Source organism: Periophthalmus magnuspinnatus, chromosome 5, assembly GCF_009829125.3.
Source record: "Periophthalmus magnuspinnatus isolate fPerMag1 chromosome 5, fPerMag1.2.pri, whole genome shotgun sequence".
Lineage (NCBI taxonomy): Eukaryota > Metazoa > Chordata > Actinopteri > Gobiiformes > Gobiidae > Periophthalmus > Periophthalmus magnuspinnatus.
The window spans coordinates 26934363-26946838 of record NC_047130.1 but is presented as its reverse complement, the minus strand read 5'-3'; the positions used below and the strand labels follow the sequence as shown (position 1 = coordinate 26946838).

Below are 12476 nucleotides of genomic sequence, written 5' to 3'. Positions count from 1 at the left end.
AGCTGAGCTGAAGCAGGACTGGATCACATGATTGTCCAAAGCGTCGGGAAGCAGAGGTACAGAGGGGGGTAGAGGCGCCTTCTTTGAAGCAGTTTTTATTAACTGTCTCCTTAAACACAGTCATCAGCAATCCTAAAAATATAGGGTTAGGTAAGAAATTTGGTCAGGCTAACTGCATTAAACACAACAAAAACTCTATAGGCAAGATCATTTTTCCCCTCCAAATTTAAATTCAATTTTTCTTCTGTCGTTTCTCTTACAGGCTATAGGAAACATACCTGTGTTACACAAGACAGGTTTGAAATAAAATGAGTGGATTGCAAGTTGCACAGAAAATAATCAACTTTCTGAGACTTTGCCAACTCATAACTTAGTCTAAGAGAATTAACCAGTTCTAGGTCTTAAATCAGCTCCTGAGGAGAACAAAATATGAATTAAATCCATATAAGTCGTAAAGCACAATTTGCAGAGGACCTGGACTGGTGACCAGCCACTTTGAACACCACAGTTTGAAAGAACTAGTCTGTAAGTCCAGGCCTATTTCAATGGTTAGTCCCTTTTTACTTTACTCTACTGAACCAAAATTACTATAATGTTATCTCTATATTATATTATTGTAAAATGTTTTTTACAAATGTTTTTGTATGCAGATACCCTCCCTTATTCCTTTTTATTCATGTTTTATATATTTGTGTGTGGCCATGCAGCTTTATAAAATCAAACCATCTAGTTGTATTTATCTTGTATTTATAATTCTTATTTACTTTCAGTTGCAGAAGACCTACCTATTATGGACAGCGTGTATTGTAGTGCACATATTGGGATCTGTTAAAAAATAGAATAAAAAATTATTAAGTCAATTTGAAAATTAAACACTGAACTGTTATTTAATTTGTTGCAGCCGTTTTTTATGTTGTAAAAATAAAGTAGATAGTGTCATTCTTTTCATTTGAATTTCAGTCGGGAAGAAATGTCAGTGTATTGTGACTTGATTGGCCTATATGACACATTTGTAGTCCAGTAGCCCTCATTTATCAAGCTTGCCCAGGAAAGTAAGGCAATGAAAGTAATGATGTATATATGTCTACCGTATGGAGGACGTGTGAATTTATGGGCACCACTCAAGTCCTGCCCATTCTCAGTCTGGCCTGGTTCTTTCTAGGGCACACACACAAACCTAGACACCTGCCCCACTCCTATCCTTTTGTCTGGGCTAAACTAGACCTGCTGTCAGTTATCTCGCTCTGTCCTTCAGGGGGCTGTCCTGGCACCACACAGAGAACGTAACCATTACCAAAGCCCACTGGTGAGCATGGCACAAGTAAAATCATGCCACAGCACCTCATGTTTTGTTTTTTTTTTACCTACAACTGCACTAGAAGTAAAAGTGCTAGTGGTTAGCAGTCGTAGTTAAGGTTATAGTACAGTAGTAATAGTGGCAGTAACGACTAGAAGCAGCAAGACAGCATTAGGGCTTTCCAATAGCAGTGCAGTACTACAATCATGCCACCATAGAGGGCACTTCTTCCCCTTGACCACAATACATTTCAGAAAAGGGAAAACCTTTTTGTTTTTGTTATCATAATCATAATGCAGTTCTAACAGTTTTTAAAGAATATGCACATCCACAGTCACACAGAATAAAATAACAATATGAAATCAGCTGTTCAGAATGAAACTGTCTTATTTAGGACAGTTTTTTCAGTGGTGATGAATGCTTTCTTGTAGATGTTCCTGCAGGCCAGTGGCGCTCTATGAAGGAGTGATCCAGGGGATGTGAGGCTTTGTCAGTGATGAGTGTGGCTTTCCTCAGCGCGTCTGTACAGACAATCAGCATGCCTGCCACAGTCCTTTTCAATCTATGCACAAAAGGCACTGAAATAGTTTTTATATTTACAAGAATTTGCAAGAACAATGGTGTCTATTTAACCTAAGAATTGTTTGATATTAAACAGAAAATGAGTGTAACAAATAACATTTAGAGACATAGAAGAAGAAGAAGTTTTGTTTATGCTGAACAATTAGATATTTCTCCTTTGGGCCAGAAGATGGCAGCATCTCTCATATATTTAATCTTTCCTGGTTGATTTTGGGCAAAGCTAAAGTCTTGCCATCCTTTGATCGACAAATTCACTTAAAGTAACATGTTAAACACAATAGTTAATTGTATAATTAATTAATTGTATAATTAAATAAACATGACCTCTGTGATTATTATTGTTTTTTTGTTGTTTTTTAATAATATACTGCTTAACAAGAAGGGACCTTCTGACATCACTGATGACCTCAGAAGGAGGGCAGTATAAAGCTCTCATCATGAAGCACTTTGAATCAAAAACCCCACCAGCCTTTGTATAACTCCATCAACATGCGAGAAATTGTACATCTCCAAATTGGACAATGTGGCAACCAGATTGGCTCAAAGGTAATAATTTATACATTTCTTTTTACTAAACCACATCAGCAGTCATAACATAGGCTACATTATATTTACTGATGTTCTTCCTCCTGTTAATGGCATATTAATGGCAATGTCTCTGTTCTTGACTTGAAGGATTTTGTGAGGACCTTTCCTCATTCAAACTATATAGTATTTTAATTTGAATTGCTTTATTGCTATGGTGATTGAGGTCCCTTTCCATATCTTGAAACACATGAATAGGAGAAACAAACAAATAGACTGACAAATATGGATTCCTGAGAAAGCATTTCAATAGAAAAAATACCATATAATAACATTTTTTACTACCATAATTTATATTTCACTAAATGTTTATCAAACGGGTGTCCCCTTGGCCCTCAGGATGTCCTTGTGTGAACCTGTAGGGTCAATGAAGTACAGCTAAAGGTATAGGATGTGCAACAGGAGTTACTGACAACTGTATTTAGTTTACTTTGTCACATTAAATTACAAAAGAAATTAATATTAATTGACTTTAAAATAAATTCATTAATGTTGCTTTTATTTTATATATTAATATTTTTGTTTAATTATTTAATTAAAGTAACATAACCCAAAAGTTTACAGACTAACTTTTTCTTTTCAATGGTATTGCTATAGTTTGCTATAAACATGTACTTTCCTTTAATTGTAAAGAGCACACAATATTTTGTGCCTGTGATTGGTCCAGTTTTACATTTTCAACAAGGCTTTATAAATGTCTGAGTTGTGTTTTAAGAAAGTGGCTGCCATCTGTTTTGAGTGACAGGGTGTTCCCTGGTGGTTTTTGAAGAACAAAGATAAGAGCCAAGCTAAACTGGCATGGGTGTGACATTTTTATCATGTCGTTCAAAAAAAAAAAAAAACTGCAATTGAAAAAATAGACATTCATATCCTGTTAAAAATGATATGTTTTAGAAAAAACTGACACATGACAATTGTTAAGACAATGAAATACAAAATACATATTTATCTGTACTACATTAGGAGCACTTAGCACTAAAATATAAATTAGAAATCTACACACCTAGAAATAATAAAACTGCTGCATACTCTATAATTTTTGTGGTCAAAAATAATTTTTACTAATTTCTCATCTAAAAAGTCTTGAGTATTTGTGTGTTTTTGCTTCCTGGTTTTCCAGCTTGACTAATCAAAATAGGATTATAAATATATCATAATGCATTAAGAGCTGTCAATTGTTTGGGCAACAATGATAATTTTTCTTCACCCTAAAATCCAGGGATATGTAACGTAGCATAATGTGAAACACCAATCACTGAAGTCACTTTAACTGCTATTTATTCTGTCCATGTGCTGCACTTTATGTTACCATAGTCCATAGACAGTATGCTTACAATTAGGCCCCTACAGAGCGAGCAAGCCTTATTAACTTATAATGAGTGTCATAGACAGAACAATTACTACATGAGAAGATCAAGGCCCTTAGTGGGACCCTCAGGGGCTGGATCCCCACTGTGACTGCTCAGTCTAAACTTCCAGTGTCCCTCCTTGCGTTGCACCTGTAACTGAAAAGAAATCATCACAGAGTTGTTCCATAAGCTGCCTTGAGGTGTCAGCTGTCTTCTTTCTTAAGTCTGTACTGAGCACCACCTCTTACTTACATGTCACTTCACTCCTGAACATTCCAGGGTCTTGAAAAATGCGGTCATTAAGCATCCAGTCCATCTTAAAAAAACTGTCGCCCATTGGTAAAGTCCTTGAAAAAGCCAACACTTGCCAACAGAGCAACTATTTTGAAGTTTTCCAGTCAGGTTTAGCACTGAGACTGGTCTTATCAAGGTGACAAGAGGAAAACTGATGCGGGCGATCAATTTTATTGACTCATTTGTCTGTATTGTGATTTTAGCACATTCTTCTTGTTTTGTAACATACCTTGAATTACATTGTGTACAAATTGTGCTCTAGAAATAAACTCGCCTTGCCTTGATCTGTTTCAGTTTTGGGAAGTGATCTGTGAAGAACATGGCATCAATGCTGTAGGAATCTATGAAGGAGACTCCAGTTTACAGCTGGAGAGGGCCAATGTCTACTTCAATGAGGCTCATGGTAAGAAAAGAAAATCATTTTAACAGTCAAGTACCTGACTAAATTGTAACTGACACAACAGTTCAATAGCATAGCATACTGTCGTTGCATTATTGAGTAGCACAAGTCTTGCCTGTGTGAACATGTGAATGGTGGCTGTTGGAGATGCTGTTGGGGCAGATTTATGTGTAGGTCATTTCTCATAAATAAAACTAAAAGATAATATTTTAAAGATGCACAGTGTAACTTTTCTGGTACAGTTCTAACCTGTAACTTGGCCTAGTGGTGTCACCTGCTTGTCTGCTTGAAATACATACATTTAATGCAATACTGTGTAACATTCCAGGCAAAAAAATTAGCATATCTATAAAGACAAGCAGATAGACACTTACGTAGTCGACCTTCAGTACAAACTAGTGCCTGTTTTAGCTGTATTTTAACCATAGAAAGATTACTAGCTTTGCATGTTTTATGTTTTAGGTGGAAAATACGTGCCCCGAGCTCTACTTGTTGATCTGGAGCCAGGAACTATGGACAGTGTCAGAGGAAGTCAAATTGGTCCCCTTTTTAGACCTGATAATTTCATTCATGGTGAGATAAAGTTGAACTGTGTTTTATTGTACTTCATTTTTGTTGCAGGTCATTATTTCAGATAGGGTTCAATTTCAAATATATAAAATTCATTGAGATTATCAGGCATACAGTGTCATTGTCATATAATGGCTGTGGTACACATGCTACTGTTTATCATAATATATTCTGCATATAGTGTGGTTTGGACATTGCAATTGCGAAAGGCCTAGTGATATTACTCACTGCAACCATTATTTGCAGTGACAAACCGCAAACAAATGAAGTGAGAAACATGGTTATAACAATATAGCTGCAACATAAATGTACACATATTGGGGAATGCATACTGTACTCAGAATGACTCTTTGCTATTACATGCATTACATACAGTCCTAGATCAGTGTTTAGCCATTGTCCTAAATGGAGCCCTTATGTAGAACTTGGGTTTGACTGCTGCACGTTTGATAAATTCCACTTTTGTTCTTGTAAAGCTGATATGAAGATTGAAAAGAGAAGGAAATAGGGCTGCAAGGTTCACCACAATCAGTTAGCATATTGCAAAGGCTACGACTTATCCTACATAAACCTGTGAACCCTTTAGTTTAGATCTGTACAAACATGCTCTGAAATACATCAGATTCTTGTATTTGTTTAGCAGGTCATATTTCAGTCTTTTTGTCAATTCTTCTGGATGTATTTAAAATGTGATCTTCGACCTGAATCCAATTATTGGCACATAAGTTGCAAATCTAATCACAATCACAATGCTTGTCCAAAAAAATTACATTACATATTACATATTAGGTATTTTTCACAAATCGTTCAGCCCTAGAATGAAAGGGTATTGGTAAAGATGAAATGGAAAATGTGTAGGGCAGGAGAGAAAAAGCAGCAATGTTTGTACTGTACAGTTTACATTGGCTCTGTGAGAATGGAGAACATAACAAATTACTATATGAAGAAGGTGACAACAAAGTGGACACTGAGGATCAAGTTAGATATGCGGAGGCGGTTTTCTGTGACATGTTTTGAAGTTAGATGCAATTACTTTGCAATTCATTGTCTGATTCCACTCTAGGAAACTCTGGAGCAGGGAACAACTGGGCAAAAGGCCACTACACTGAGGGGGCTGAGCTTGTGGAGCAGGTGATAGACCGGGTGAGGAATGAGAGTGAGAGCTGTGACTGCCTCCAGGGCTTCCAGCTGGTCCACTCTTTGGGCGGTGGCACCGGCTCAGGCATGGGCACCCTAATTATCAACAAGATCAGAGAAGAGTACCCAGACCGCATCATGAACAGCTTCAGTGTTATGCCATCACCAAAAGTTTCAGACACAGTTGTGGAACCCTACAATGCCACATTGTCCGTGCATCAACTCCTGGAAAACACTGATGAGACCTTCTGCATCGACAATGAAGCCCTCTATGATATATGCTTTCGTACACTGAAGCTCACAACGCCAACTTATGGAGATCTCAACCATCTTGTCTCTTTGACAATGAGCGGGGTAACTACTTCGCTCAGGTTTCCAGGGCAGCTCAATGCAGATTTGAGAAAGCTAGCCGTTAACATGGTGCCATTTCCCCGTCTTCATTTCTTCATGCCGGGCTTTGCCCCTTTAACTCCTCGTGGAAGCCAGCAGTATAGAGCACTGACCGTTCCCGAGCTTACACAGCAAATGTTTGATGCACGCAATATGATGACCGCATGTGACCCCAGAAGAGGTCGCTACCTCACAGCGGCAGGTATATTTCGTGGACGTATGTCAACTAAAGAAGTGGATGAACAAATGCTTGCAATCCAACAGAAAAATAGCAACTACTTTGTGGACTGGATCCCTCATAATGTCAAGGTGGCTGTGTGTGATATCCCACCACGTGGTCTCAAAATGTCATCCACATTCATCGGCAATAACACAGCAATTCAAGAGATATTTAGACGGGTGGGTGAGCAGTTTTCACTCATGTTTAGGCGCAAGGCGTTTCTGCATTGGTACACTGGAGAAGGTATGGATGAAATGGAGTTCACAGAAGCTGAGAACAACTTGAATGACCTAGTGTCAGAGTACCAACAGTACCAAGATGCTACAGCAGAAATGGATGGAGATGGTGAGGAAGAGGAGGAGGAGGTGCCCTTTTCACGACCCGCAGCCAACGTGCAGCCCCAAATGGATGTTCGATTGGAAACAGTGACTGAGATAAGTGAGATAAGTAAGGAGACAATAGAGTCATAGAAATGATTCTAAAATAGTGATGGGGAAAATGTAAATATACAGAGTAATGTGATGTTTTATGATTTTTATGTAATTCAATTATTTGAAAAGTATTTGTAGGATATGAAAAAGGGGTGTTTTTATACTCACAATGAAATCAATGAATGTTTGACAGTGTTGGCAATTTGTCCCTTGTGCTACAAAGTATAATCCTTATTTGTGATCTGCAGCATTTTATTTAACATATGAAATGGAATTGTATTATACAGATATATGTATAGAGATATATTAGATATAGACATGTGGTTTTGAGAAAAATGATATGAAACTTGCAAACATGTAATTATGTGTTATTTTTCAACTATATGACAACTTTTTTGTTAACTTTTTAATTAGCTAGGTTGTCCATTGATGGACAGCATGCTGACAGCTTGGTGCCACTGTACAGCTCAATGCTGCCACAGAGTTTCCTCCCACTGTTACAATCTGGGGCATGGCGATTACACAGAACTAGGTTGGAGTGTCTGTGCCCACAGATAAGCTCGCATGACGTGTAAATGACCTGGTGACAAGCTATAGTCTACTTTTAAGACTATATATTTATATTGAATATAAATGAGTTTTGCTGTAGTGGCTTTTGTTTTTAGTGTTCAATGATGATTTTTGAGATATATTTAGGGCCAGTATTTTAATCTTAAAAGGTTGTTTAATACGATTGCATAATTCATCAGACGCTGTTAACTAAGATATGTTCAAATCATATTTACTTTACTAATAACAACAGAAATGCTGATTTATTCTGAATGACAAGAGCAATATGTAGGCCTACAATTCCATTGCTTACTTGTGGTTTTGATTCTAGAGCCAAATATTAGGGTTAGAAAGCAACCTCACCCTTTAGTTTGCCAGGTCTTACGACTAAAAGTAAGAAAAGAAAAATCTGTCTTCTCTCAGTACTACCTCCAGATCATTCATTACTGTTGGTCTGTAGGTCTCACCAGTTCAGTGAGAGTATTCTGAAGGTTTCCAATAAGTCATGACCTTATATACTGAGAATGACAAAAACATTAGGCAGACTATTATTTAATATTATATAGATGTGTTTTGCCCCTATGTTATATTGTTGTATTTTTGTACTATTCGTGCGTGTTCTTATATTGCCATTATTGTAAACTGATGTCCTCTTACAATGATTTAAAATAATATATAGAGAGAATGAGCCGGGGTTAGGGTACCCTGCAACATAGACTATATTCTATCAGTTTTATGTAGCCTGACAGCATCACAGCACATATATCATTTAATGAAGCAAATGCATTAAAAAGTAAGTGAGCCCAAACGGTCAAGTTTTTCCCCCTAAAGTCCTTCACATATTCTGTCTCTGAGGATAGTGCACAGGGCACGATAGGACAGTGCGGTAACACTGCGGAAGTGCGTCACAGACACTCGCCCTCGTGACTTCCCCGCGGTGGGTGGGGAGGTGAGTGAGGGGGTGGGGCCTCACGCGCTAGTCCTCGAGCGTGGATGTTCTTTTTTTCACAGACTGCGATTCTGTCACCCGGCGTGTGTTCACTTCATTTAGACTCGTCTAAAAGCTAGAAGATAAACCATGAAGATTTGGACATCGGAACACATCTTCAAGTAGGCTCACTGTACTATAGGCTTAATGAACTTTAGTTCACTAGACTAAGGACAGATCGTCTTGATGGTCTCAACCCTTCAGCTGTCACATTATGTTTCTGAGTTTACTGATAATGATTATTTTAGTGGATGAAACAATACTTATGTAGACAACCAGCAGGTGAAATATTTGCATGAAAGTAATAAAATAATATATAATATTATAATAGCGTTTGTCTTTTGGCTTTATGCTTCATATTTCTCAAAGTAATACGAAAATGTTATACGATTAAAAGACGTTATCCGTTTGTCATTGACCAGCTGCGGGAGTTACAAAGACCTCGGTGTTGCGTAAAGTCGCCGGTCAGGGCCACATGCGCAACCTTTCCCCTACTTTGACGTCATGCGTGCTTACGTCAGCTTCACGCCGGCCACGCCCCCACCTCTAACACCCGTCTCCATGGCAACATTTCACCGCTCTTTTGTGCTCATATAATCACATTTCTTTTATATCTTAATTATGTAGTTCATTTGTAGGCTCTCTTTTAGTAGCCTATTGCACAAAGTAGCTTTACAGAAGAAGTATAATTATCTTTCATAATAGCATTTATTTTTCTTACAACCTACTTAGCTTAGCTATTGCACATATGTCAGTATTTGTAATTCATCTGTAGACATTTGCACATAAAGAGATTTATTCAGTTTTATCTTGTGACAGCCATCCATGGGAAACTGTGACCAATGCTGCTATGCAGAAGTATCCAAACCCCATGAATCCCAGCGTCATTGGTGTTGATGTTTTGGACCGATCTATTGACTCACAAGGTCGTCTACACAGTACAAGACTTCTCAGCACAGAGTGGGGCCTTCCATCTATAGTGAAATCTGTAAGTGTTTTTGTTGGACCACTGACTTTAGGAACCAAGACATTTGAAACTTGATACCAGTTTTCACCTTTTTATGCTTGTAAACCAGTTAATGCCCCAAGCATGCCCTTTACCCTTGTGGCTATTTCTGTTCAGTGACAGCATTTACCAGTGGTGGGTTCCATGATGTTTTATGGCTGTGTGCCTGGGTGTCATTCCTATCATTACTAAAGTGTCACCCATAACAGCATGTGATGTAACTTTTCATGTCATTGCATGGAATTTGAGTCTTAATATTGGGCCGTCAGAATATCCTTGAAGTCGGCCAACACGGCCATCATGATAATCCCCCCCTTTTTTTTTCTTCGACTTGTCTACAGTCAGATGCATTTTTTGTCACACTAATGCTACTTTCTCAGAAGATTGCCCATAATCTCTTGCTGAGCAAGTTGTGCTTGTTCTAACTGTGCACTGTGTAGTTCAAAGAAAATCTGACTCCCAGAAGTGGATGATCTGGGAAGTAGTTGTTTGCAGATTTAACCTAATCAAGAATATATGATTCAAAATATATATAATTATATATTATATATATAATTCAATATTTTGACAAAAAATGTCAAATGGAATGCTATAATTCTAAAGAACAATTTGTTCTGTACATTCTTTGCAAATCTTATACAGTCCTTTGCATTAAAATATAATTTATTTATATTGTCTCTTCAGATCATTGGGAACTCTCGAACATACACTTATGTTCAAGAGCATTCAGTCGTGAACCCTGAAGAGAAGACATTTGAACTTCAGTCTACTAATGTGAGTTCCCCATAACCAGTCAACTGTTTGGTGTTTGGTATTTTACTGTTTGCAGGTTGTTCTATTGTAAACATTGTTTAGCTGAAAGGTAGTGGCATCTAGTCTGACTAGTTGTACAGCTTCATCACAACTCATGTTTCAATAATGAACACTGCTATTTTGAGAATGTTAAAGATACTCTGCCTTTGCATTTGAAACCTTTATCAAGTTTTGCGTTTGTTTGCCAGATTACTTTTACAAACTTGGTTTCTGTGGATGAGAAGTTAACATACAAGCCTCATCCAGAAGATCCAGACAAGTAAGCATCCATACTTGTACTATGTTTGTTACCATGAGTAAACATTACTTATACTATTTTATATCTTTCTAGAACTATACTGACACAGGAAGCTATCATCTCAGTAAAAGGAGTAAGTCTAAGCAGCTACTTGGAGGGAGTTATGGCTAGCACCATCTCTACTAATGCTGGAAAGGTAGGTCTTTTACCTCAAAACAATTATAAATCATACAAATCATAATGTAACTTATGTCTAAGTCAAGAATATAAAGTTGAATGCGTGTCATTAGAATAGTTATAGAATTTATCTAAATTGTTGTGTTTTACATTGTGAGGAAACCTTTTTTTGTTAGTTTTCATCCCAGTTCCAAAACAATCACATGTCTTTCACCATGTTAATATTTTCTGTTATACAGGGCCGTGAAGCAATGGAGTGGGTAATAAGACGTTTGAATTCTGAAATTGAAGAACTAGCAGCTACAGCCCGTGGAACCATACGTACTCCTATGGCAGCAGCCGCAGTCACAGAGAAATGACTCCTGAGCCATTTCCCAGATGAGTCTGGCCAAAACTGTATCTCCATATATCTGTCTTCCTATGATGGGTTGGTGGTTGATGGTGCTCTGGATATTTCAATTAAGATTTACCATTTAAAATGAAACTAGTTTCATTGTGACTACATTTTGGCAGTCACAACGAAAACATACTCAGGGACATGTTTAAATCAAACCCTTGTAGATGGGTGTCTTGATGAAGAAGAGAGGAAAGCACAGGATACACTAACAGTCAAAATGTGCCAAATAACAAGATGAAGGAAACCCATTGCTCTTTGGCTATATATGGTTTAAACCATGGACAAGACCTCATAATGCCAACAGAGCTTTTCTATGAGTACTGTATGTGATTGTGGGTCAACTAGAAGATGTTTTCTGTAAATAGGGATGAAATGTATTCCAGCATCACTGAATGTATTTATTATTTTGGAGACCTTTCTTTATGGGACCTCAAGAAAACTCTCTGCACAGATGCCTGGTTAAAACTTAGCTAATGCAAAATGAAGGGATCAGTACCTCTGCCATAGTCTTGTTGACTAAGACTTTCTTAGATGTTTCCTTGTTGTTTGTGTGATTGTAGCCAATTTATATGAAAATAGGTTTTCCTATTTGACATGTTCTTACAGTTTATGTCTTTTGGACAGTTATTTGCACTAAAATATGTAACAAAAACTGCTGCTACACATGCTGAAGGAGACGTTAATATCACTGTTGTGATTGTTGTTACAGTTACATTTAAGAAAGTCTTTTGTACCGGACACCTTTGTGGTAATTATGCCATTAGTTTCTTTAAATTATATTGTGTAATATTTATTTAGACCTATGGTTTGTTTTGAGTGGGTGATATGATTTTGGTATACTGAATATATATGCATATTTCATGTTATGATAACCGAAATCTTGCAATAAAACATGAATTTGTTGTGTACCATTGTTGACAGATATTTCATTATTTTGTAAAGGTTACTGCCCTCATGTGGTCAAGTCTGATATTACAACCTAAAGAACTAAACTAAATATAACACAAGCGTCATTATCATCTGAATTGGAAATTTTAAAACATGCACTTTTAT

The 12476-nt window shown here is 37.3% G+C and overlaps 3 protein-coding genes across 3 annotated transcripts in view; all 3 read left to right on the top strand.

Annotated features, from left to right (window-relative positions):
- The window catches only part of aurka (aurora kinase A), a 139966-nt gene that overhangs the window by 122580 nt on the left and 4910 nt on the right, over window positions 1-12476 (top strand). The gene's annotated exons all lie outside the window — the stretch shown is intronic.
- On the top strand, window positions 2341-7294 carry tubb1 (tubulin, beta 1 class VI). Its single transcript, XM_033966905.2, has 4 exons — window positions 2341-2425; window positions 4402-4510; window positions 4970-5080; window positions 6141-7294. Exons 1-4 carry the CDS (start codon window positions 2369-2371, stop codon window positions 7292-7294), a joined length of 1431 nt encoding a protein of 476 aa, XP_033822796.1. The 5' UTR covers window positions 2341-2368.
- LOC117371479 (PRELI domain containing protein 3B-like) lies at window positions 7262-12330 on the top strand. The gene is made up of 6 exons (XM_033967173.2): window positions 7262-8914; window positions 9612-9780; window positions 10483-10572; window positions 10800-10870; window positions 10943-11045; window positions 11266-12330. Exons 1-6 carry the CDS (start codon window positions 8883-8885, stop codon window positions 11383-11385), a joined length of 585 nt encoding a protein of 194 aa, XP_033823064.1. The 5' UTR covers window positions 7262-8882; the 3' UTR covers window positions 11386-12330.

Bases quoted from the DNA above. Each gene is read 5' to 3' on its own strand.
- tubb1 (XM_033966905.2), top strand. From the start codon at position 2,369: ATGCGAGAAATTGTACATCTCCAAATTGGACAATGTGGCAACCAGATT. The intron at 2,426-4,401 runs GTAATAATTTAT...GATCTGTTTCAG, and splicing joins GCAACCAGATTGGCTCAAAG to TTTTGGGAAGTGATCTGTGA. The intron at 5,081-6,140 runs GTGAGATAAAGT...ATTCCACTCTAG, and splicing joins ACCTGATAATTTCATTCATG to GAAACTCTGGAGCAGGGAAC.
- LOC117371479 (XM_033967173.2), top strand. From the start codon at position 8,883: ATGAAGATTTGGACATCGGAACACATCTTCAA. The intron at 10,871-10,942 runs GTAAGCATCCAT...ATATCTTTCTAG, and splicing joins CATCCAGAAGATCCAGACAA to AACTATACTGACACAGGAAG. The intron at 11,046-11,265 runs GTAGGTCTTTTA...TCTGTTATACAG, and splicing joins TCTCTACTAATGCTGGAAAG to GGCCGTGAAGCAATGGAGTG.